Raw genomic sequence first — 26,989 nt, 5'->3', positions numbered from 1 at the left:
CTATTAGTTGTGACAAACAAAGCACCTTGGAATCTCTGCATAGTTTACTCCCTAGCCTCATCGGTGAATGACTCTGTGCTTGCCTCTACCAAATTCTGCTTGCCAAGCAATGCATTGAAGTCAATACTTTGAACCCAAGGGGAATAATATCATTTTAGCATACACGCTGCAGTACCAAGTTTACTCACTGTGAGTTCTTTCTTAGCATCAGAATAGGAAGTGATACACTCAGCTCATAAAATTCCTGAATAGATTTGTTAAACAGTAAATTGAACCATTGTGCCTCATAGAATTTTGGTTGTATATACTATTCTCCTCCAAGTTGACATGCCATGTTACTAGTTATTAATAGTTAATTTGTTACAATCTGGACTATTTAGTTTTAATTAATACCTATCACCTTTGTTTCTAGCGAGCTAAATGTGGCTGCTGTGGACCCAAACCTCAGTTTAGCTGTTTCAAAAAATGTGGCAAAGACCATACAACTATATGGTGTAAAGTCTGAGCAGCTTGTAAGTCATTTTTCAATTTCTAAATAATGTTGTTTATAAAGATATAATGTTTTCTTTTTGTCACAGATTTATTAAAATAACAGCACTGGAATCCTAGTACATAAAATTATTGAATACACTTTCCATTGTATTGAATGCATTTTGAGTTAAATTCTGCTCTTGGGTACACCCATGCAGACCTATTGACTGCAGTGGGATTTGTGTGTATGTAAGTCAAAGCAGAACTTGCCCTGTTGACTATAAACTGAAATTTCAGGATTTTAGTTGTTTTGCAGTGGAATTAAAATAATTAAAATTTAGTGTAATAGCTACTAACACTTGATGGTCTGTCTGTTATATAGTACCTCTTATTTGTTATATTCAAATCCTAGTACATGCAAATAAAGATTTCAGTTTGGGACCCTTATTTGGATCAAAATTCGGGCATATTTTTCACAAATGTGCATTTAAATGGTGCTCAGTTTTGGGCTCATTTACTGTCATGTCACACATTCCTGACCATTTGCCACGCACTGCTACCTAGCATGAAATTGAACAGAATAGTAGAGCAGCAAGAAACCAACATTTGGAAGTATAGTGATTGGAATTGTAATAGGAACCATTTTGCTTTTTTAAATATATGTACAATTTCCCCATGATTTCTGATGTCAGTGTTTTCATACTTTTGTTGCAAACATCAGTTTAAATTTTAAAAAACCTTCTTCCTGCAATAGGAAAACTTTTTATACACAATGTAAGTGGCTGTTTTGGTTATTTACATGTGTTAATGAGGTATTTTCTTAAACAGCTGTAGTTCTGAAGGCAGGATCAGATTTCATTGAAATTCAAGTACTGCACTATAATGTTCATTCAGTGATAGAAACTTGGTAGTGGATGCCTGCTGATACTGTTACACAGCAATTTACTATAAAATAACTCTGGTATTGGGGTTCTGTTTACCTTCAGGCATGTACTGTACTTGAATGGGCTGTAAAAAATTGAAAAGCATTGGTAAATATTTTGGTTGCCAAGTGACCATTTCTACTGAATGCTTTACATCAGGGTTTCCCAAAATGTGGGCTGGGCAACCTCAAGGAGAGTGAAGAGGCATGGTAGGGGAGAGGTCCATGGTAGGTCATGCAGAAAATCTAACATTTTGAAAATAATTAATACACTTAAATGATTTTTTTAATTGATACACAACATAAAGCCCTGTAATGGGGCCTCCCTTTAAAGCCACTGTGTTCTGATTTTATAACTCCAGCTAGACTGTCAGTGCATATTAGTGCAAGAAGTAGGTTGCTATAGCCTCTGCAAATAAAACAGCAAACTTGTACCTATGTATGTGTGCCTGGATTTAACTGTTACAATACAGCACAAGCCATATTAACAATATCACTTACTGATATAGTTGGGGTTGGTCCTGATTTGAGCAGGGGATTGGACTAGATGACCTCCTGAGTTCTCTTCCAACCCTAATATTCTATGATTCTATGTACAACACAAAATACCTATGCCCACATCACTGATCTGGACACCAGACATGTCAGCTGCAAACGGGCACTGTGCCTCCCCTGACAATATTTCACGCCGCCCAGTCTTCGTTGGAGCTCATTTCTGACTGAGTTATTCAGAAAATGGATCATTTGTGCCTAGTAAAGCAGCATGTTGTTCCAAAGACAACTCAGAAGGGGAAAAAAGAAAATGCAAAAGTATGCTAATATGTGGCTTTGCATCAATTAGTTTGAAACCAGACTGTGTTCTGAAGTGCTAGGTGAGAGAGCATGAAGCCTTCAACTTTGTTGCTATATCTTGCAACCGAGCATTCATCATGGGAAGATAAATCCAAGGAGTTTTAGGGGAACAAACTGGAAACCTTGAAAAATCAAGAGATCTGATTTACTCAAACTGGCAGTGTGAGAGAATACTTATGTCCGTCGGGCCTATTTTCTAATATTTCTACAAACCATGCAATACTGTAAATTGTATGCTATACAACTACAGAAAAATCTTATTTTTGCCTACTCAATATTCATATTATCAAAACTTCTAGGACCTGAAGCAGCTACCAAATGGCAAATAGTGCCTCTGTCAAATAACACTGATTCACTTCATGCTAGAATTATGGCTGAGAATGTCTGAAAGCAACAGATTTCCAAACCCAAGAAAAGTGACTACTTAGCATTTCAACTTGATGAGTTATCTGAGGTGCTGCACAGCTTCTAGTGTGTGTGAAGTGTGTTTCTGATGGTTCTATTGAAAATTTGCTCTTTTGCAAAGGTGCATTAGAACTAGAGCTGTGTGAACGGTGGAAATTCTGTTTTATAAAAGATTTTGAAATATGGTTTCATTCCAAATTGAAACAAACCCCAAAAATGTCAACATTCTTCAAAAGAAAATTCAGGAAAAAAAATGTTTTGGATTGATCATAACATTTTGTTTCAATTTTGACTTGATTTTATGTTGTTATAGATATGAGAGAAAGTAGGTGGCCAGGACTGAATATCATATGCCTGGTGAAGGTGTAATGTTTTTCTGTCCATGCTCTATACATTCTGATGTTTTGTTTGCTTTTTTTAACACAACTGCTGCTCACTGAGCAGAGTTTTTTAATTAAGCTGCTCTCTCACTAGCAAATGTGAAAAATCGGGATGGGGGTGGGGGTTAATAGGCACTTATATAAGACAAAGCCCTGAATATCCGGACTCTCTCTATAAAATTGGGACATCTGGTCACCCTGTCTCTCATTGATGCTCTGAGTTTGTACATTTAGTTTAGAAACCAGCAACGCATGTAGCTAATTCAGATTTTGGTGCATTTGTCAACACTGCATTTCATCTGCCATTGTGTTGCCCATTCACCGTCTCTCTGAAGTTCCTAGCCGTTCTTTTATTAATAATAGCAGTATCTAATTTTGATTACCTAAAAATTTTTGTCTGCTGATCACTCTTTTCCAGATCATTAATAAATATATGAAACAGTACCTAGCATGAATCTAGTATAGAACCTTTGCACTCCCAGTGTTACCCTTTTGCCATGTTGAAAATTGACCCTTTTATTCTTACTCTTAGTTTTCTGTTTCATAGCCAATTTCTAATCCAAGACACCAGATGGCTACTTAATTTCCTTAATAGCCTCTTGTGAAGGACTTTGGAAAAGACTTTTTGAAAGACTAAATAAGTTGTCAACTGGTTTGCCTTTATTAACTATTACATTGGCCTGCTATTAGATTAAAAAGGCATGATTTTTTCTTTATAGAGGCCATGCTGGCTTCTCTTACTCTCTGTCACGGGGGTGTCCAACCTAAGGCCCACGGGCTGTACACAGCCCACCAGAGCATTTCATAAGGCCTGTGACCTGCTTCTTCAACACAGTATACTAACGGCCAGTTAATTAGCATTTTGTTGTCATGTTTATATCATTTTAGTTTACACACATGTGTAAACAGACAATATTGTACATAGAAACAACTTAGCTAAATGCATATGAAACAAGCTGAACTTAAAATATAAATCAATTCAGGTGACTTTAAATCTTATTAAAATATGTAGAATCTGTTTGGCCCACACAATGTTGTGCTTAGATTTATGTGGCCCTCCTGTGTAAAAAGGTGGGGCACCAGTGCTTTATCGGGTCCTTCGTGAAGCAATTAAAGGAGTGAACTTCACTAAATTCTTGACTCTTTGCATTGTTCTGTGTTGACATGGGTTTCCTTCACGAGCAATTCCTTGTGAGATGTCTCACATGAATTAAGAGCAGAAGTACAGATTAATTAATTGACTCTGAATTAAGAGCAGAAGTACAGATTTCCAGAGTGATCATCCATCTTCACTTGCTAATATCTTTGATAATTCATGTTGGGCGGCACACTTAGTCAGCCTGGCTGACATTATTGGGTACTAAAATGATCTGAACTCTTCTCTCCAGAGCTGGAAATAGGAATTTTCTGTCTGTGCACAATAGAGTAGGAAAGTTAATCAGAAAATCTGGTAGTTGTATTTCCTGAGCACAGAGAGGAAACTTTTAGTCATTTCCTGTTGTTTTAGACTTCAAGGAACTGAGGAGCTGGTTAGCAGCCATCAGGGACTCATAAATCTGTATCACAGGGAATTTCAGAACCACCTATGGAATTACTTCTTGCAGACCCACAGAAGGGAAAGAGGTGACTCACCAACCTCTTCATAAGATGCTGTAGAGTTGGCAGCAATAACTGCACTTTTCTAAGACACAGTGACAGGCCTCTCCAGCGACATGTCCCTGACATGACTTTCTCTAGCCAGGAACTTAACTTTTGGCTCTCTCTGAAGGAAGAGGAAAACCCAGCTTTAGGAGCAGAAGCCTTGAAAGTTCTCATCCCACTTTGTCCTTAAATCTCTGCAAGTAGGGTGACCAGACAGCAAATGTGAAAAATCTGGACAGGGGGTGGGGGGTAATAGGAGTCTATATAAGGAAAAGATCCAAAAATCGGGACTGTCCCTATAAAATCGGGACATCTGGTCACCCTATCTGAAAGTCAGGTTTCTCTTTGCTGGTTATGAAAAAATGAAAGTGTCACAATCACCTGTTGATTGAAAGTGAAGCAAAAGTGTATTTCCCCAGTTCGACCTCCCGGGGCACAATTTTCACCAGCAAGTCGGCTTATCTACTGCACTGAATTTTGAATGTATTTAAAATGTTGCAATTCCTTTATAATTAAAGTTCCTTTTTGGTAACATAATTATGTGTTTTGGTTTGATTGCAGTTAGACATGTTTCTTGTGTTCATGGTTAGAACTAGAGGTCTTGGGGCGAGAGGGTAGTGAAACATTTGTCCCTGAAAAGGACAAAAGCTTTGTACGTTTGGGAAACCCTGGTCTAAATTCATACCGTTGTCAGTATACATGTTAGATAATGCAGAAAAGTAAATTCCAAGAGCCAAAGATTTGTATAGAAATTAGATTGAAAAGACCTGTTGGGTTATCTTGTCTATCCCCTTCCCCAGTGCAGGATTGTTGCCTAGAGTATTTATAGATTCTCCCCCCCCCCCCCAATTCTTCATTTTGAGTGATGATTTCAGTTAGTTCACAGTGTGTGAGTGGTAATGTAAGTACTGTATGTTCTTTTACTTCGGTGCTATTTCTGTTCAGCTGTGCATGTGGGTGGATTAAAATACACTAACACACCCACCCATTGCACATAGATAAAATGTGTTATACTGTGAGCATAAAAATTCAGTTGCCTAGAGAAGATGTGGTTCTCATGCTTTTTGAACCCAGGGACCTCTTTCAATTTCCTCCCCCCCCCCCCCCAAGTCACAATCAACCTGTCAGACACTGGTATTAATTTAAATCAGAATCCCACTGCTACCCCTTCTATCTTGCTGTCAATGCTATGGAGGCTGTGGCTTGCTGCCTTCCCCCTTCCCCCCTGCACAAGACTTAACTGTCAGGTACAAATTGGCCTGCTGTCTTTTGACCAATGAACAAACAAATAAAATAATATGCAGAGGCAGAGTTGTAAAAATCAACTCACCCACTTGATTTTCTTGGCAGGTGGAGAGAATTCTGCTATCAACTTCTGCAGGATCTAATTTCTCTTATGCATCTCACTTAAAGGATTGGCAAAATGTGTCTGTCTTGTCTATGGCAAGGCTGTGCAATAAAACTGTTCTGGGCTGTTGCTCTGATGTTAGTGCATGTCTTTTAACTCTGTTAGTTAAGAATCTGTGACGCAATAAAACCTTGTGACTGCTTCACTTGCTTCAGGACTTCACTTGCTATCATAGCCAATGCCCAAATGTGGGACACAATATGTGTCAAAGAAAGGCCCTGAATGAGGGGCACAAACAAATTATTCATGTGGGAAACCTAAAATGCTGCGGGATTCCATCCTTCAGTATAAAATTCTTTCTGTAACCTCAGTTTAGTAGTTCTTTATTTCTGGTGTAAATGGTAAATGTGAGGGAGATGCCAAGTTTCTGTGGAACATATATAATATTGGAACTAAAAGCAACATCACTCAAAATGAGGGATATTTCAGAGGTATGCTCCCTACATGTAACTTTCCTTCTGTAGCCCATGTCAGCCATAAGTGACTGAGCCACAGTTTTCAACCAACGTATCTAACACCATTGCATAGTTGAGAGCCAGGAAAGAGCACAGGTTATACACTCTGGGGTGTTGATGAGTACTTGGCAACTCAAAATCTTGTTGGATTGATAGCATGGGTACCTTGAATAGTAAGTCTGTTACATTGGTTTCCTTAATCCAACACATTTTTATGCCAATATGGTTGACGTAGCATTGGATGCTAGTGCACCCTAATGCCTCCTTTAATTTAATGTCCTATTTTTAGTGAGTTTAATATCCAGATGGACAGATATTCCTCAGCTATCTGTCTATCATTTAAGGTATTTTTAGAGTGCCCATCACTGTAGTATCTCACCACCAAATACATTTTTTAAAATTAACAAGAATATATAATTCAAAGTCAATTTCACTATTGCCGTTCTTGAATGAAGTCTTCATTTACCCACAGAACAGGTATGGCTCAGTGTATTTTCCTGCCATTGCACTTCAATATTGCTCCAGAGAGACCAGCTCTTGGAGTGAGGAGTATATCTTGTCTCAAAGTCATTCTGTCACTGGTCTCCTTACTGAGGCTGCCAATAAGATTGCCAGTTTGAGAAACACATTGTGGTGGTTTTACTAAGTGGATTCAAATGTGGTCTTTAATATTGTTGCAACTGATTAAGCCCTTGCTGCTAGTAACAGCGATTTGTTTTCAATTTCCCATTTTTAACAGGTATGCAGCATTAACACCTTGTTCTTAAATGTCTTTGACCTACTGGCCAGCATTCAGAACCGGTCGTAACAAATTATTTTCTTCCTTTAAGCTTGAGGAGGATATGGACATTTTTATACATCTCCAGAAAATATCATCTCATCTTTTAAATGTACTGCAAAAAAGCTGATCTTGTCTCAAAGTATGGTCAAAAAACCAGAAAGTAATTACTGAGCATCAATGTAGAAGCCACCTTCCTGCATATCCACCCATCCATCGTCAGAAACTTTTATGATAATTAGCATCTTATTCTTCATCTCAGTCTTGAGTATTTTTTCAGTTTACCTTGAGTCAAATAGTTGGTAGTCACAAGGTGTGACATATGCCTCTGGTTAATGTAGTTTAGAACGTTCTGATTCTTTGGTAATTATGGCTTCATTTATCTTCCAGGGAGGGTGAGAGCCAATAAAATGGCTTCTGTTATTCCTTTTTGTTTAAATTTTTTAAACGTAATCTAGAATGATCACTGCTTTTACTTATTGTGTAAATATCATTTCATAGAAGAGATTGAGGGAAGAAAATGCTAAAAAGCCAATGTGGAATGCAAAAATAACAATTACTTCAGCTTAAACTCTGAACCGAGAAAGCAACACCATCTTTAAATGGAATTTCACAGTGTCATTTGTATAGGAAAAAGTGTGTGACATGTTGAATCAAGGGAATGAAGAGGTAAATATGTGCAGTGGATTATTTTGTTCACAGCCCAGAATGCAAGAAGTATTCATACAGAATCTACAATGATGAAAGAACCGTGACTGACCCAGAGTTTGTAATGGAAGATTGTGGCTCAGCCACTAAGATTATTAAGGAGAGCAAAAATGTAAAAGGAAAGTGTGATTTTAAAAAGAAAACGTTGAGAATAAAAAACACCCTGGTGCAAGTGATTGACTTTCAGACTATTCAGTTATGTAGTTTCTTAGAAAACAGGGTATTTGTAAATTCATGGAAATAAGAGCTTTTTTGAACCCTTAACTCTGAGTTCAGTCAGGATTTTGCTGTTTAGGAAGATATAGGGCGGAAAGTGTCTAGCTTAATAGATACTCCCTGTTACTTCCCCCTTTTCTGTCAAACAGTTTGAGAGAGAAAACAAAAACTAACAAGACTAGTGAAACTGAAAAATGTTGTTGTAGGGGGACCACAATTCCGTTTTCTCCTGTGGGAAATGAAAAAAAGTCTAAGGCCTTGTCCACACTAGCAAGGGTTTACCAGTATAGCTATGCCAGCAAATACCTCTAGTGGAGATGCAGCTTGTATTGGCAAAAGAGTTCTTGCTCATTCAGCCCATCAGCTTCACAGCCTCTTCGTTGAGGTTTTAGAGACACTGCAGCTATGGATCTCAGAACACATCCTTGGCCTATCACCAAACCTCTTATATGCATTGGGGTGTTTGGGGGACAGCCTAGAGTACCCTTTCATAGGTGGCAGAGGGTTCAGAGGCCTCCTTGTGCCAGATGATCCGTCCACACCAGTCTCATTCAACCACAAGTCTAAAGAAAAGCAAAGGGTTTGGTAAGGCCCTCTATACCCTGGGTTATTGACATCTTGATGCAGTTACAGAGGTTACTAGAACATCAACTTTGCATAAACATTGCATCTGTGTTTTTAAAAATGGTCTCTGATTTTGCACCTGGAATTTTACATTAACAAACATTTGTGGGAACAAATTTGCGAGTGCTAATGATGTAATGGACACATAACTATCCAATTGTTCCTTTTGTGCCCGTTTCCAGTTGTGAAACTGTAGGTGGAGGTCCCTTTAAAATTTTGAACTATTGGATGTATTTCAGTTCACTTACTGTTTTATGATGATTTTATCTTTTACACATTTGTGTGTACTGTGCTGATTTCCTGACTTCCTAGAATACAGATGTGGCTTGAAATAGGCCTATAATAATTACCTTTAAGTACCCCTAGGGTAGACTGTAAGATTTCAGTGTATGTGCTTAGGTTGTTCTATTAAGACATTGGCCATTTTTTTGGATCTGGAATGTTTTTCTGTTGATTCAGGTGGGAGCAGATAAGTTTGAACCTGTATAAAAAGTGCTGTTGTTTCCTAGGTGTCATCAGAATGTGATGATACTTGCAAGGCTTATTCATTACTTCTTCATACTTCAGTTGAGGTGTGGAGCATTTACAGAATCCATGTTTGTGCTGATAACCAGTTTAAGCTATCAGTACTTATTCATAAGTTTAAGTAAAGGTACATTTAGGCAATGCAATAATGATATAAGGTAATATCTTTCTGCACAAAAAGTGAAGATCCATGGTGTCAGAAAAATTATTGGTTTTAGAATGGTCCTTTTGCTGGCGCAAATTTATGAGCCCATCAAAGACTTTATTTGTAATGGAAATATTGCTAGACCCTTAACATAATGACATAAGATAAATTTCTGGTTGTCACTTTTATTATGTGGTCTTATGAAAGTTAAACCATGTCTTGTATTGTGTGGTATTGAATTGAATGGAATCGTGCTTTTTCAGTTTAAGGATGACATCTTATTCAGGACATCTTCCAACAATGAGATTTGTCTGACAGTTCCAGGCAAATGTGTCGAGTCCTCTTGTCTCACTGTCGAATATTGTGAACTGTTGGAATGTAGAATGAAATTTAATGAGCTTGCAAACAGTCAAAAACAATAATAAAAGTGGCATTTATGGGGAGGCTTCAACTGGTCGATGATTGTGCCACAAGCCAACGGTACCATGAGGCACTATTCTCCCCTCACCCCCGACTTTTGTCTAATATATAATTTTTTTAGAGTCCATAATGTCTATTATAAGTATTGGAAGACATGACTATCATTGAAAAACATGCATCTATGCTATTTAAATGGTAAAACACACAAACATGAATTCAATATTTGTCACATTAAAAGGATTAAATAATGCAGGCTCAAATATCATGCACAGGCAAGCTATTTGACACTAAAAATAATGTCATAAAGATTATTAATTTAGCAAAATAGTAAAAGCTAAAGATAGCAATGGGCCTAAATTGGAAGTAATCAGAGGTCCATTAGGAAAGAGTAATTAGTCATACTGGGTAACATTTTCAAAAGTGTCTATGTGATAAGTGATTTCAGAGCCCAAGGTTTTGTGGTCCTAAGTAACTTTAGGTGCTTTTGAAAACTTTACTCACATCTTGTATGTTTTCATTTGAATTTGCAATGATTTAGAAAGAGAGATTAGGAGATAAATATTCATATATTTCCTTCATGTTTTCCTTTGCTATCTGGATCGTGATTCACTTAACAAATGTGGAATATTTTTTGAGGCTCTTGGCTAAAATACAGAAAACGTTTAACTAGGCATTAAACATCTTGGAGTACTATGTACTGTATTTTATCTTGCTGGTAGCGTGGACTAAAAATTGTACTTTAAATCTAGCATGTCGTTTTGCTAACAGGTAGAAAAACAGCATGATTACACAGTGCTTGTAGCTTTTCATATTATGTAGTTTGATTGGTTTCATGTCAAGTTAAACTCTATGATTCACACTGAATTTAAATAAGTACATTTGATTAAATGTATATCACTTTATTTCAGAGGCTTTGGAGTTTTCATTATTTTGGAATAGCTCTCACCAGATAGCAAGTTAGAGTTTAACAATGTAAAGCTTATTTGCTTATTCAGTTTAAAAATGGTAATTGAAGTACTATAAATTGAATTAATGCATGGACTGAATCAGTAGTCATTTAAAAAGACAGATGGTAATTAAATAAATTGCTTATGCTTTGTATGTGTTGGTGGAATTCACCCCACTCTGGTGGTCCTGCTTAAAGGCTCTCTGTGTCTTGTAGCCCTCGGTGGGATGGATTGAGCAGCTATGTAGAGGGTCTCTGCACTTCCTCTGCCTTGTGGAGTTTGGTTCTAAATAGTCCAGTGTGTAGGAAACCAGTAGAAGCAGGCTGGAGGAAATTCACCTGTGGGAATAGTGTATCACAACAGGACTCATCCTTCGGTGATTAATTTGGCAGGTATGAAGAATTCATTAGATGGCTTTAGTCAAAAGTATCAGGATCAACACAAATTGTCTCTGAAGTCCTCCATAGCTTTCTCTGTTTTTGTTCAATGGGGCTGTCAAGGCTGTATCCCCACTTTGAACTTTAGGGTACAAATGTAGGAGCCTGCATGAAAACTTCTAAGCTTATCTACCAGCTTAGCTCTGGTCCGCTGCCACCATCTCAAGAATTCCCTCCCTGGGAAGCCTTGAGAAACCTTTCACCAATTCCCTGGTGAATACAGATCCAAACTCCTTGGATCTTAAAACAAGGAGAAATCAATCAGGTTCTTAAAAAGAAGGCTTTTAATTAAAGAAAAAGGTAAAAATCATCTCTGTAAAATCAGTATGGAAAATAACTTTACAGGGTAATCAAACTTAAAGAGCTCAGAGGACTCCCCTCTGTCTTAGGTTCAAAGTGTAGCAAACAAAGATAAGCACTCTAGTAAAAGGTACATTTACAAGTTCAGAAAACAAAGTAAATCTAAAACGCCTTGCCTGGCTTTTACTTACAATTTTGAAATAAGAGAGTGTAGTGAGTCGGTGTGGCTCCCCTCCTGTCCTGAAGAGGGAGCCCCGGCGCAAACACCCAAGTGGGCGGAGCCACCGCCACCTGTCCCCGCCCCCCGGAAGTCAAGGGGCGGGACAGGAAGTATAAAGGCCAGCAGCCAGAGCTCAGTCAGGCGCCGGCCACCGCAGGGAGCAGACGTGCGGTCGGGAGCTCCCCGCCAGGATACCTCGGAAGCCCGAGGTGGATGCCCTAGCTGGCCGGAGCTGCCCCGAGCCCATTACGAAGAGGAGCCGCCGGAGCCCGTCCGCTCCCGTCGCTGGGAGGCGCCCGTGGAACTCCCCCACAGCAACCCTGAAGGGGAGGCCCCGCCAGAATCCTTCCCGCCCTGTTGTTATCCGGAGGAACCGCCCGAGGATCAGTGGCCGGATTTCCCTACAGAGCTACCAGACCTGCCGCCAAGCCCCGGCCGAGAGGAGTCCCCACTGATGGACTGGACCGCAGCCGATGCCACAGACGAGGTAGGCCCTGAGGGGGAAAATGGAAGTAGCCCGGGGGTAGCCGACCCCAGTCAGGCTACAGAGGCCTATGAGCCCATGGCAGTGTGTTTCGGTCAGGATACCCCACTGACCGGCAGCGACACTAATCGCCGCTAGGGACCCGGGCTGGGACACAGTGGAGTGGGTGGGCCTGTGTCCCCCCCTGCCACCCCTACACACGGGTGGCAGGCTTCCCCCTCACCCAACGCAGGTAGGAACCTGAGCCCCTTACCTGCCTAGGCCAATTGCCTGCTTGTGCTCCGCCCTGACCCAGGGCCAGAGCTCCTAAACTGCCTGTGTGCTCAGCCCCTGCTACAGAGGCCTGAGCTTATTGACTGCTTGTGCTCAGCCCCTGCTGCAGAGGGCCTGAGCTAAATTAACCATTGTGCTCCGCCCTGACCCAGGGCCGGAGCTCCTGAACTGCCTGTGTGCTCAGCCCCTGCTACAGAGGCCTGAGCTTATTGACTGCTTGTGCTCAGCCCCTGCTGCAGAGGGCCTGAGCTAAATTAACTATTGGTGCTCCGCCCTGACCCAGGGCCAGAGCTAAGGGACTACTGGTCTGCTCAGCCCCTGCTACAGAGGGCCTGAGCTTATTGACTGCTTGTGCTCAGCCCCTGCTCCAGAGGACCTGAGCTAAATTGACTATTTGTGCTCCGCCCTGCCTCCAAGGGCCAGAGCTTATAGACTGTGTGTGCTCAGCCCCTGCTACAGAGGGCCTGAGCTTATTGACTGCTTGTGCTCAGCCCCTGCTCCAGAGGACCTGAGCTAAATTGACTATTTGTGCTCCGCCCTGCCTCCAAGGGCCAGAGCTTATAGACTGTGTGTGCTCCGCCCCTGCTGAAAAGGGCCTGAGCTTATTGACTGCTTGTGCTCAGCCCCTGCTACCGAGGGCCTGAGCTAGATTGACTGTTTGTGCTCCGCCCTGCCTCCAAGGGCCAGAGCTTATTGACGGCTTGTGCTCAGCCCCTGCTACCGAGGGCCTGAGCTAGATTGACTGTTTGTGCTCAGCCCTGCATCCAAGGGCCTGAGCTTAGTGACTGCCTGCCTGCCCAGCCCCTGTTCCAGAGGGCCTGGGTTCTTGACTGTGGTTTCCTCAGCCCCCTGGACCAGAGGGGCTGAGTCCTGAGCTAACGGACTATTTAATTCGTGCAGTAGGGAGTCGGTGTGGCTCCCCTCCTGTCCTGAAGGGTCGAGCCCCGGCGCAAACCCTTTTACACGTGGCGCCCAACGTGGGGCCTGCGAGCCCCTGCCCCTGTGAGAAGGGGCTAGAAGGGGAGCGGCCGTTGTCCTCCCCCCGCTTCACCCAGATATGGATATGGAGCGTCTAGTCCAGTTATTGACGGAGAGCCAGGAGCGGCAGCAGACGGCCCAGCTGCTGCAGCAGCAGCAACAGCAGACCGCTCAGCTCGCCCAGCAGCAGCAGCGAGATGCCGCCCATCTCCAGCTCCAGCAGGAGCAACACACGGCTCAGCTGGAGCAACAACAGCAGTTGATCCAGCAGTTGGGGAACCAGCTGCAACAGCTGCTGGTTACGCCCCCCCCACACCGTGACGGGACCAGTGGGGGAGGCTGCGGGGATGCCGCGTTTGTCTGCTCCCCTTCGTTTGACCAAGATGGGCCCGGACGATGACCCCGAGGCCTTCCTGGTCACTTTCGAGCGGGTAGCCATCGTCGCCGGGTGGACCAGGGACCAATGGGCCACCCTCTTGGCCCCCTATCTGACCGGGGCAGCCCAGGTGGCCTACCGCGGACTGGCGGCCGAGGAGGCCCGGGACTACGACCAAGTGAAGGCCGCCATACTGGACGCTCTCGACGTCAGTCCGGAGACCTTCCGACAACGGTTCCGGAGTCAGATTTACCCTCCCGGAGCCCGACCACGGTTGGTGGCCCAGGCCCTAAAAGAGGCCTGCCGGCGGTGGCTGCAGCCCGACACCCGGACGGCGGAGGAAGTAACCGAACAGGTTATACTAGAGCAGCTTATATACACTCTACCCTCCCGGGGACGAGCCTGGGTGCTCCGCCACCGGCCGGCGACGCTGGCCCTCGCCGTATCGCTGATGGAGGATTTCCTCGCCGCCGAAAATGCAGTGGGTCCCATCGTCCGACGCCCCAATGCAGGATTCGAACCCGCCCGCGGCGAAAAGAAAGGGAACCCCCCGAGCGAACCAAGGCGCCCCGAACCCCGGCCCGAGTCCCGCCGCGAGCCCCGTGTCCGGCATCCGGAGTCGACCCCTCGGACAGGGCTACCGACCCCGGGCCAGGGGCCCCCAAGGGCTCGGCGGAGCCCCCCCCGGAGCCCGAGTCGAGGAGGACCCCGGAGCAGGCGGCTTGAACTCGGCCCCTGTTTCGGCTGTGGAAAAATGGGGCACCTCCAGCGAGACTGTCCAGAAATGGAATGTAGTTATGCACAAGTATGGGCGGGCCAGAATCGGGCCCGGCCAGCCCTGAACCGCAAGCTGACGATCCCGGCGACCGTCGGGGGAAGAATTACCCAGGCGTTGATTGACTCAGGCTGTGGACAGACATTGGTCCGAAAGGAACTGGTACCGCCGAGCGATACCCATCTGGGATGGGTCTATTTACAATGTATCCACGGGGACGTCCGACCCTACCCCAGTGCCCGGGTGTCCCTGACTATCGGGGGGGTCACCCGGAATCTGGTGGTTGGCGTCGCTCCACACCTCGCATACCCCGTGATCCTGGGTCGCGACTGGCCGGCCTTCGAGGAGGTCCTTCGTCCCACGCCGGCCCTGGAGGCCGATAGGTTGGGGCCCTCCCCTGAGAACCCCGAGCAGGACTCAGCGCCCGAGGCGAACGACACGGATGAGGCGGGGCCGCAGCCGGAGCCTACCCCTCAGCCCCGCTTCGACACCGACTTCTGTCGGGACCAACGGGAAGATCCGACCCTTCGCAGTTGTTACGAACAGCTCGCGGCTGTGGACGGGAGTATCACGGACCCCCAGCAAGCTAATCGGTGGCCCCATTTCGAGCTGCGCCGAGACCGGCTCTACCGCGTGGACCGTGATCCCCGTACCCGGGAACCGCAGACCCAGCTGATGGTGCCTCTGTGCCACCGGCGGGCCGTAATGAAGTTAGCCCATGATGTGCCGGCCGCCGGACACCTGGGCCAGGAGAAGACCCTGGCTCGGATCCTGACGCGCTTCTTCTGGCCGGGAATCTATCCAGAGGTGAAGAAGTATTGCGCCTCCTGCCCCGACTGTCAGTTGGTTGCTCCGCCCGGGATACCCAAGGCGCCCCTGGTCCCCATGCCGTTGATGGAGACCCCCTTTGAACGGGTCGCTATGGACCTCGTGGGCCCGCTCCCGAAAAGCGCCGCGGGATTCAAATACGTTTTGGTGCTGGTGGACTATGCCTCCCGGTTTCCGGAGGCCATTCCCCTGCGGAGTATCACCGCCCGGACCATCGCGGGGGAACTCGTGAAGATCTTTGCTCGGGTGGGACTGCCTAGGGAGATTCTAACCGACCAGGGCACGAACTTCACGTCCCGACTGTTACGACAGGTCTGTACCATCTTAGGCATCAAACAACTCCGCACCTCCGTCTACCACCCGCAGACGGATGGGCTAGTAGAGCGGTTTAACCGCACTCTAAAAGGGATGTTGCGGAAGTTCCCAGCAGAGGACCTTCGCCACTGGGACCAGTTCCTGCCACCCCTGTTGTTAGCCGTCCGCGAAGTTCCGCAATCTTCGACGAAGTTCTCCCCGTTTGAACTACTATATGGACGCAGGCCACGGGGTCTCTTGGACTTGATGCGCGAAACCTGGGAAGAGTCGGCCTCCCCCGCCCAAGGACTCTTACAGTACGTTCTCCAGCTACAGGGGTACCTGACCCAGGCCGGAGCCCTGGCGCGCGAGAATTTGAGGGCGGCTCAGGAGCGCCAGGAGCGGAATTATAACAAGGGTGCCCAAGACCGAGAATTTCAACCCGGGGACCGAGTCCTCCTCCTCTTACCGTCTAGTGAATCGAAGTTGTTAGCCCGCTGGCAAGGGCCGTACGACGTTGTGCGCAAGGTGGGACCCGTCACCTATGAGGTGCAGCAGCCGGGGAAACGCAAGGAGGCCCAACGGTACCATGTGAACCTGCTGAAGCGGTGGCATGACCGGGAGGGCCTCTTAATCAACCCGTACCCCCCCGAGCCGGAACTGGGACCCCGTGTGCCCGAAACAGATAGCGACTCGCTACCCCTGCTAGGCGACTCGCTTACCGAGGAGCAACTCAAACAGGCCAACTGCCTCCTGCAGGCCTTCAAAAAAACCTTTACGGCAGTACCAGGTTACACCTCCCTGGTCAAGCACTCGATCCTGACCGAGCCTGGGAAGGTGATTCGGGAGACGACCCGACCCCTGCCATATAGAGTGCGTGAAGAGGTTGAGGAAGAGGTAAGGGCCATGCTTGCTCTGGGCGTCATTGAGCCGTCCCAGAGCGAGTGGCGCAGCCCGGTGGTCCTGGTGCCCAAGCCAGATGGCACCCGACGTTTCTGTATCGACTTTCGGAGAGTAAACGCCGTTTCCCGCTTCGACGCCTACCCGATGCCCCGCGTAGACGAGTTACTGGGCCGCCTGGGGGAGGCCCAGTTTATTACCACCCTCGACCTCAGCAAGGGCTATTGGCAAATCCCCCTCGACGAAGCTTCAAAGGAGAAAACCGCCTTTGCCACCCCGACTGGCCTATACCAGTTTACGCGGATGCCGTTCGGTCTCCATGGAGCCCCTGCCACCTTCCAGAGACTGATGGACCATCTCCTACAGCCCCATCAGGAGTATGCGGCAGCCTACCTCGACGACGTAGTCATTTATAGTCGCCGCTGGGAAGACCATCTGCCCCGGGTCGCAGCAGTCATGAGGTCCCTACGACAAGCGGGCCTGACCGCCAACCCCAAGAAGTGCCGTATAGCCTGGAAGGAAACCACATACCTCGGCTATACGGTTGGGGGCGGCTGCGTCAAACCCCTCGTGGGGAAGGTCCAGGCCCTTCTGGACTGCCCCACCCCAACGACCAAACGGCACGTTCGACAATTCTTGGGCCTCGCTGGCTACTACCGACGGTTTGTTCCTCAGTTCGCCTCCATAGCGGCGCCCTTAACGGGGCTCCTGACTAAAGACCGGCCCCGGCAGGTACAGTGGACCCCAGAGTGTGAGGCTGCATTCCGGACGCTTCAGAAGTGCCTCTGCCAGGAGCCGGTTCTATACAGCCCGGACTTTAATCGCCCGTTCATCCTGCAGACCGACGCCTCCGAGGTAGGGCTGGGAGCAGTCTTATCCCAAGAGGTGGACGGAAGGGACCACCCCGTGCTATATCTCAGCAGGAAGCTGTTCCCCCGGGAGAGGAATTACGCGGTTGTGGAAAAAGAAGCCCTTGCCGTGAAATGGGCCTGCGATGCTCTCCGCTTCTACCTCCTCGGGGCCCCGTTCACTCTGGTCACGGACCATGCCCCCCTCCGGTGGTTGATGCGGATGAAAGACAACAACGCGCGCATCATGCGTTGGTACCTGGCCTTGCAGCCCTATGCGTTTACCGTACAGCATCGGGCTGGCAAGGACCATGCGAACGCGGACTTCCTGTCGCGCCTAGGGGAATTGGACGGACCTGGCCCCGGTATGCGGGAGCCAGTCTTGAGGGGGGGGGTGTGTAGTGAGTCGGTGTGGCTCCCCTCCTGTCCTGAAGAGGGAGCCCCGGCGCAAACACCCAAGTGGGCGGAGCCACCGCCACCTGTCCCCGCCCCCCGGAAGTCAAGGGGCGGGACAGGAAGTATAAAGGCCAGCAGCCAGAGCTCAGTCAGGCGCCGGCCACCGCAGGGAGCAGACGTGTGGTCGGGAGCTCCCCGCCAGGATACCTCGGAAGCCCGAGGTGGATGCCCTAGCTGGCCGGAGCTGCCCCGAGCCCATTACGAAGAGGAGCCGCCGGAGCCCGTCCGCTCCCGTCGCTGGGAGGCGCCCGTGGAACTCCCCCACAGCAACCCTGAAGGGGAGGCCCCGCCAGAATCCTTCCCGCCCTGTTGTTATCCGGAGGAACCGCCCGAGGATCAGTGGCCGGATTTCCCTACAGAGCTACCAGACCTGCCGCCAAGCCCCGGCCGAGAGGAGTCCCCACTGATGGACTGGACCGCAGCCGATGCCACAGACGAGGTAGGCCCTGAGGGGGAAAATGGAAGTAGCCCGGGGGTAGCCGACCCCAGTCAGGCTACAGAGGCCTATGAGCCCATGGCAGTGTGTTTCGGTCAGGATACCCCACTGACCGGCAGCGACACTAATCGCCGCTAGGGACCCGGGCTGGGACACAGTGGAGTGGGTGGGCCTGTGTCCCCCCCTGCCACCCCTACACACGGGTGGCAGGCTTCCCCCTCACCCAACGCAGGTAGGAACCTGAGCCCCTTACCTGCCTAGGCCAATTGCCTGCTTGTGCTCCGCCCTGACCCAGGGCCAGAGCTCCTAAACTGCCTGTGTGCTCAGCCCCTGCTACAGAGGCCTGAGCTTATTGACTGCTTGTGCTCAGCCCCTGCTGCAGAGGGCCTGAGCTAAATTAACTATTGGTGCTCCGCCCTGACCCAGGGCCAGAGCTAAGGGACTACTGGTCTGCTCAGCCCCTGCTACAGAGGGCCTGAGCTTATTGACTGCTTGTGCTCAGCCCCTGCTCCAGAGGACCTGAGCTAAATTGACTATTTGTGCTCCGCCCTGCCTCCAAGGGCCAGAGCTTATAGACTGTGTGTGCTCAGCCCCTGCTACAGAGGGCCTGAGCTTATTGACTGCTTGTGCTCAGCCCCTGCTCCAGAGGACCTGAGCTAAATTGACTATTTGTGCTCCGCCCTGCCTCCAAGGGCCAGAGCTTATAGACTGTGTGTGCTCCGCCCCTGCTGAAAAGGGCCTGAGCTTATTGACTGCTTGTGCTCAGCCCCTGCTACCGAGGGCCTGAGCTAGATTGACTGTTTGTGCTCCGCCCTGCCTCCAAGGGCCAGAGCTTATTGACGGCTTGTGCTCAGCCCCTGCTACCGAGGGCCTGAGCTAGATTGACTGTTTGTGCTCAGCCCTGCATCCAAGGGCCTGAGCTTAGTGACTGCCTGCCTGCCCAGCCCCTGTTCCAGAGGGCCTGGGTTCTTGACTGTGGTTTCCTCAGCCCCCTGGACCAGAGGGGCTGAGTCCTGAGCTAACGGACTATTTAATTCGTGCAGTAGGGAGTCGGTGTGGCTCCCCTCCTGTCCTGAAGGGTCGAGCCCCGGCGCAAACCCTTTTACAGAGAGACTTGTTTAGAAAGATGGGGAGAACCTGGATTGATGTCTGGTCCCTCTCAGTCCCAAGAGCGAACAACCCCTTAAAACAAAGAGCACACACAAAAGCCTTTCCCCCCCCCCAAGATTTGAAAGTATCTTGTCCCCTTATTGGTCCTCTGGGTCAGGTGTCAGCCAGGTTACCCGAGCTTCTTAACTCTTTACAGGTAAAAGGATTTTGGAGTTTCTGACCAGGAGGGATTTTAGTACTGTACACAGGAGAGCTGTTACCCTTCCCTTTATAGTTATGACACGCCCCCCAAATCACAGATAGTGTTGGACGTTCGGTTCCACACTGGCTGTGATTTCTTCCTGGAGTTCTAGGAGAAAACAGAGTTAACAAGACACACGTACCTTTAGACATACTACTGATTATATAAAAACTAACAATATGTTTTATTACAAGAACAATTGTTAACCAGTTAACTCTGGGAAACTTTCCCGGGAGAGTGCATCAGCCACTTTGTTAGAAGCTCCCGAAATGTGTTGTATTTCAAAATCAAAATCTTGGAGAGCTAAACTCCACCGAAGAAGTTTTTTGTTATTTCCCTTGGCGGTATGAAGCCACTGTAGCGCAGCATGGTCTGTTTGTAGTTGGAAACGCCATCCCCAAACATATGGGCGTAGCTTTTTCAGCGCGTACACAATGGCGTAGCATTCCTTTTCGCTGATTGACCAATGGCTTTCCCTCTCAGACAGTTTCTTGCTGAGAAACACGACAGGATGGAATTCTTGATCCGGTCCTTCCTGCATTAAAACTGCTCCCACGCCTCGCTCGGACGCATCTGTGGTTACTAGGAACGGTTTGTCAAAGTCTGGGGCCCTTAGCACAGGGTCAGACATGAGGGTTGCCTTAAGCTGGTTAAAGGCCTTTTGACACTTATCAGTCCACTGAACTGCATTTGGCTGTTTCTTTCTGGTTAGGTCTGTCAGCGGGGCGGCGATTTGGCTGTAGTGTGGTACAAATCGCCTATAATATCCGGCCAAGCCTAAGAAGGATTGGACCCGTTTCTTTGACTTTGGAACCGGCCACTTTTGGATAGCATTCACTTTGGCCTGTAGGGGATTTATAGTTCCTTGACCCACCTGGTGCCCCAGGTACGTCACTCTGTTTTGGCCTATTTGACACTTTTTAGCCTTAACAGTTAGTCCTGCCTGCCGGATGCGCTCGAAGACTTTTTTCAGGTGCTCCAGGTGTTCTGTCCATGAATTAGAAAAAATGGCCACATTATCGAGGTAGGCAACTGCAGATTCTCCCAATCCCGCTAGGAGACCATCTACAAGTCTTTGGAAGGTGGCGGGTGCATTTCGCAACCCGAAAGGAAGTACATTGAATTCATACACCCCTGCCTGGGTGACGAAGGCGGACCTTTCCTTAGCGGGTTCATCTAGTGGTACTTGCCAGTACCCTTTGGTTAAGTCTAAAGTAGAGATGAATTGGGCATGTCCCAATTTTTCCAATAGCTCATCTGTGCGTGGCATTGGATAGTTGTCAGGACGAGTTACAGCATTTAGCTTACGGTAGTCCACGCAAAAGTGGATTTCCCCATCTGGTTTGGGAACTAGAACCACTGGAGATGCCCATGCACTGTTAGAGGGGCGGATTATACCCATCTGTAGCATGTCCTGGATCTCCCTTTGTATAGCAGTTTGGGCATGAGGTGACTCCCGGTAGGGTGGGGTTCTAATTGGGTGAGCATTACCTGTGTCGATGGAGTGGTATGCCCGTTCGGTCCGTCCTGGAGTGGCTGAGAAAATCGGTGCAAAGCTTGTGCACAGCTCCTTGATCTGCTGTCGCTGCAGACGTCCCAGGGTCGTGGAGAGGTTCACCTCTTCCACGCCACCATTCCTTTTTCCTTCGTAGTAGACACCTGCAGGCCACTCCGCGTCATCTGTTTCCTGGGCTGTAAACTGGCAAACGTTTAATTCTCTGGAATAAAAGGGCTTAAGAGAATTAACATGGTATACCTTAGGCTTTATGTTGGAGGTGGGGGAGGCTATGAGATAGTTAACAGCTCCTAGGCGCTCCTGGACCGTGAATGGTCCTTCCCACGACGCTTCCATTTTATGGGCCTGGAGCGCCTTTAAGACCATGACTTGGTCTCCTACTTTGAAGGACCGTTCTCTGGAATGTTTATCATACCAGGCCTTTTGCTCTTTCTGAGCATCCTTTAGGTTTTCTTTAGCAAGGGCTAAAGAGTGTCGGAGGGTGTTTTGTAGGTTGTTTACAAAGTCTAGAATGTTAGTTCCTGGAGAAGGCGTAAACCCCTCCCATTGCTGCTTCACCAACTGTAATGGCCCCTTAACCTCGCGGCCATACACAAGTTCAAATGGTGAAAACCCTAAACTGGGATGTGGTACAGCCCTGTATTCAAAAAGCAACTGCTGCAATACTAGGTCCCAATCATTGGAGTGTTCATTTACAAATTTACGTATCATGGCCCCCAAAGTTCCATTAAACCTCTCCACCAGACCATTGGTTTGATTTTGATGAGGGGTGGCAACCAAGTGATTCACCCCATGAGCTTCCCACAGGTTTTTCATGTTCCCTGCCAGGAAATTAGATCCCGAGTCTGTAAGGATGTCGGAGGGCCAACCTACCCTGGCAAAAATGTCTGCTAATGCCTGGCACACACTTTTAGCCTTGGTGTTGCTTAAGGGTATAGCTTCCGGCCATCGGGTAGCAAAATCCATGAAAGTCAGTACGTACTGCTTTCCTCTGGGTGTCTTCTTTGGGAAAGGACCCAGAATATCCACAGCTACTCGCTGAAATGGGACCTCAATTATGGGTAGTGGCTGGAGAGGGGCTTTAACCTGGTCTTGGGGCTTTCCCACTCGTTGGCACACCTCACAAGACCGGACATAATTAGCAACGTCCTTGCCCATTCCCTCCCAGTGGAAGGACTTCCCCAACCGGTCTTTGGTTCTGTTCACCCCAGAATGGCCACTGGGATGATCATGGGCTAAGCTCAAGAGCTTTACCCGATACTTAGTGGAAACTACCAACTGTCTTTGAGGATGCCAGTCTTCCTGGTGCCCACCAGAAAGAGTCTCCTTGTATAAAAGTCCTTGTTCTACAACAAACCGGGATCGGTTAGAAGAGCTGAGAGGCGGTGGGGTGCTCCGCGCCGCCTCCCAAGCTTTCTGAAGGCTGTCATCTGCTTCCTGCTCGGCCTGGAACTGTTCCCTTGATGCTGGAGACATCAGTTCCTCCTTGGACTGTGGACTGGGGCTTGGTCCCTCTGGAAGCGATGTAGGGGCTGGGGTTTTTTCCATTGACTGTGAACCGCTGCCCGCTGGTGTACTATGTGGTATCTCAGGCTCTGGCTGAGCCTCTTGGGTAAGGTTATCTGCTGCTTCCGCCAGTTCAGGCTCGCTGGTGTCCTCTGGCATTGGAGTTGTAGATGGGGTTGCAAGCGCTGGACTCAGTGCTGGCAATGGTTCTGGTGCTGGTTGCATTGCCAGTTCCGGTTCCGGGCCTGGCTTTGGCTGGGTCTCTGGGATTGGATCCACTACGGCTGTTGCAGTCGTTGGCAGGGGATCCGGTTCCACCACCTGTGTTTGGGTCTCCGGTAACACAGACGGGGCCCTGGTGGACGGCTCAGGAACAGGGATGGGGGTGAAAGCTTGCTTAGCCTGGCTGCGGGTGACTATTTCCACCCTCTTGGCTAGCTTTACATGGTTGGCCAAGTCTTCCCCCAGTAGCATGGGAATGGGATAATTGTCATAGACTGCAAAAGTCCACATTCCTGACCAGCCCTTGTACTGGACATGCAACTTGGCTGTAGGCAAGGTTACAGACTGTGACACGAAGGGTTGAATTGTCACTGTAGCCTCCGGGTTGATGAGTTTGGGGTCCACTAGGGATTGGTGGATAGTTGACACTTGTGCCCCTGTGTCCCTCCAAGCGATAACCTTCTTTCCGCCCACTCTCAAGGTTTCCCTTCGCTCCGCGGGTATGAGAGAGGCATCTGGGTCTGGGGATCTTTGGTGTGATTGGGGTGTAATGAACTGTAATCGGTTGGGGTTCTTGGGGCAGTGAGCCTTTATATGCCCCAGTTCATTACATTTAAAACATCGCCCTGCTAAGGTATCACCGGGGCGATGTTGGTTGATGGAGACTGGTGTGGTGGGGTGAGAAGGCGTCTGGGGTTTCCCTTGGGATGTGGGTGGGGCCTTGGGTTGTCCCCGGTGATAAGGTTTTGTTTCGGCTTGCCCCTTCTGATATTCGCTCCAACTGCTACTAGCTTTTTTCTTTTCTGTCACCTCCACCCATTTGGCTCCAATTTCCCCCGCCTCGGTTACAGTTTTGGGCTTCCTATCTAGGATGTACCTTTCTATTTCCTCAGGAACACCCTCTAAAAACTGCTCCATTTTTACTAGGGAAAGCAGATCTTCCAGAGATTTAACATTTGCTCCTGATACCCAGGCATCACAATTTTTGTCAATGTGGTAGGTATGCCGGGTAAATGACACATCTGGTTTCCACCTTAGGGCTCTGAACCGCCGACGGGCATGCTCAGGTGTTAGCCCCATTCTGAGTCTGGCCTTGTTTTTAAAAAGTTCATAACTGTTCATGTGTTCCTTAGGCATTTCAGCCGCCACCTCTGCTAAGGGTCCACTGAGCTGCGGCCTCAGCTCTACCATGTACTGGGTTGGAGGGATGCTGTATCCAAGGCAGGCCCTTTCAAAATTTTCTAAGAAGGCCTCAGCATCATCGCCTGCCTTGTAGGTGGGGAATTTCCTGGGATGGGAAGGGGTACCTGGAGAGGAGTTGCTAGGATGGTTTGATGCATCCTGCCTAGCACTTGCTGCTTCCAGTTCATGCTGCCTTTCTTTTTCTTTCGCCTCCTCTTTGGCTTTTTCCAGCTCCATCTCTTTTCCTTTCAGCTCCATCTCTCTTTTGTGGGCCTCCTGTTTGGCCTCCTCTTTGGCTTTTTCCAGCTCCATCTCTCTCTTGTGGGCCTCCTCTTTGGCTTTCTCTTCTCTGTCTCTCAGCTCCATCTCTCTCTTGTGGGCCCCCTCTTTGGCTTTCTCCAGCTCCATCTCTCTCTTGTGGGCCCCCTCTTTGGCTTTCTCTTCTCTGTCTCTCAGCTCTATCTCTTTTTCTTTCAGCTCCATAGCTCTCTTGTGGGCCTCCTCTTTAGCTTTTTCTTCTTTGGTAGTCATTTTCCTGGTTTTCTTGTGCTGGGTCACACCCTCTGCAGTTGACTGAAACTGGGATGTACTTAGCTCTGGCTCCTGCTGAGTGCTGCTGAGTTAACAGAGACTTTCTAACTAGCTACTTCCGAGGATGTAAAAAGAAAAAAAAAACAATTCAGCTTGTAAATGGTCTTTACCAGTCAAAGTCTACTCACTTTGAACCCTTCTCTTAACAAAGCCCCTCGTTAAAAAAAACTTAACACCTCTGCCTTCAGGCAAGGAGAGATAAGATATGCATCTACCTTCAGCTCTGCTCTCCAAGCAGCTAGAAGGAAAAAAAAATCTCTTACTGGCTTTTGGGTTTAAAACGATCCCACCGCTGTGCCACCATGTCAAGGCTGTATCCCCACTTTGAACTTTAGGGTACAAATGTAGGGGCCTGCATGAAAACTTCTAAGCTTATCTACCAGCTTAGCTCTGGTCCGCTGCCACCATCTCAAGAATTCCCTCCCTGGGAAGCCTTGAGAAACCTTTCACCAATTCCCTGGTGAATACAGATCCAAACTCCTTGGATCTTAAACAAGGAGAAATTGACCCTTCCCCCCTCCTTCCTTTCACCAACTCCTGGTGAATACAGATCCAAACCCCCTTTGGATCTTAAAACAAGGAGAAATCAATCAGGTTCTTAAAAAGAAGGCTTTTAATTAAAGAAAAAGGTAAAAATCATCTCTGTAAAATCAGTATGGAAAATAACTTTACAGGGTAATCAAACTTAAAGAGCTCAGAGGACTCCCCTCTGTCTTAGGTTCAAAGTGTAGCAAACAAAGATAAGCACTCTAGTAAAAGGTACATTTACAAGTTCAGAAAACAAAGTAAATCTAAGACGCCTTGCCTGGCTTTTACTTACAATTTTGAAATAAAAGAGACTTGTTTAGAAAGATGGGGAGAACCTGGATTGATGTCTGGTCCCTCTCAGTCCCAAGAGCGAACTACCCCTTAAAACAAAGAGCACACACAAAAGCCTTTTCCCCCCCCCCCCAAGATTTGAAAGTATCTTGTCCCCTTATTGGTCCTCTGGGTCAGGTGTCAGCCAGGTTATCCGAGCTTCTTAACCCTTTACAGGTAAAAGGATTTTGGAGTTTCTGACCAGGAGGGATTTTAGTACTGTACACAGGAGAGCTGTTACCCTTCCCTTTATAGTTATGACAGGGGCAAACCTCAGACTGGCAAAACACCAAATGCAAGAGCCAAGATTTTCAATTGTGACTAGTGAATTTGAGTGCCTCAGTTTTTGGGTGCCTGTTTTTTTCAAGATATCTTAAAGGTGCTGACTTTCAGAGGGTGGGTGCCAAACATCTTATGAAAATCAGGGTCTCTTCAATGTGTCTCACCATTTGGGCACCCAAAACCACTAGATACTACTGAATATCTTGTCCAAGAAGTTTTGTTCCAGGGCAAGCAAACAACTGGAGTTAGAGAGGAATGTTTTCTTTTTCCATTAGAGGAAGGCTGCTATCTGCCTTCCTTTCATTTCCTCCAGCCCTAAAGATGTTAAGATAAATTGAGAAAAAGCTCAGGTGATTTTAAATGGTCCAGTGTGACTCTTGCCAGTGCGGTATTCAGATCCATTAGCCATGTACACAAAATCAATTTTCTTCCATTATTTTCAGATCTCTCATCTCAAAAGGAGGGCCAGATTCCCTATCAGTATCTTGAAGTTTCTGAGGGCTTGGCTACACTTGCAGATGTAGAGCGCTTTGAGTTAAACCTGCCTTCGGAGAGCGCAGTAGGGAAAGCACTGCAGTCTGTCCACACTGACAGCTGCAAGTGCACTGGCGTGGCCACATTTGTGGCACTGGCAGCGGCATTGGGAGCGGTGCATTATGGGCAGCTATCCCAGCGTTCAAGTGGCTGCAACGTGCTTTTCAAATGTGGGGGGTGGGGTGGAGTGTGACAGGAAGTGTGTTGTGTGTATGTGGGGGGAGAGAGAGTGGGTTTTTGGGGTGCTGAGAGTGTGTCTGCATGCTGTCTTGTAAGTTCAGACTGCCCTCCCCCCCGCCTCTCTCTCTCTCACACTGACAGCAAGCAACATTCCTAAGTAATGTTTGCTTTGTCTCGGAGCAGATAAGCATGCCGGCTGTCAGAAACGGAGCTTTGAAAGGGCATATCCGCATTCCTACAGCCAAGTTCAAAACAATTACAAGAG

The 26,989-nt window shown here is 47.7% G+C and overlaps 1 protein-coding gene across 1 annotated transcript in view; it reads left to right on the top strand.

The window, feature by feature from the left end:
- The window catches only part of COG5 (component of oligomeric golgi complex 5), a 367,764-nt gene that overhangs the window by 284,634 nt on the left and 56,141 nt on the right, over positions 1–26,989 (top strand). The window contains exon 14 of the mRNA XM_065401879.1: positions 413–512. Coding sequence (XP_065257951.1) covers positions 413–512 — 100 coding nt within the window. The remainder of the gene's footprint in view (positions 1–412; positions 513–26,989) is intronic.

The sequence above is a fragment of the Emys orbicularis genome, chromosome 1, assembly GCF_028017835.1.
Source record: "Emys orbicularis isolate rEmyOrb1 chromosome 1, rEmyOrb1.hap1, whole genome shotgun sequence".
NCBI lineage: Eukaryota > Metazoa > Chordata > Testudines > Emydidae > Emys > Emys orbicularis.
The sequence above is the reverse complement of the archived record's forward strand: the minus strand, read 5'-3'. Positions and strand labels throughout refer to the sequence as shown.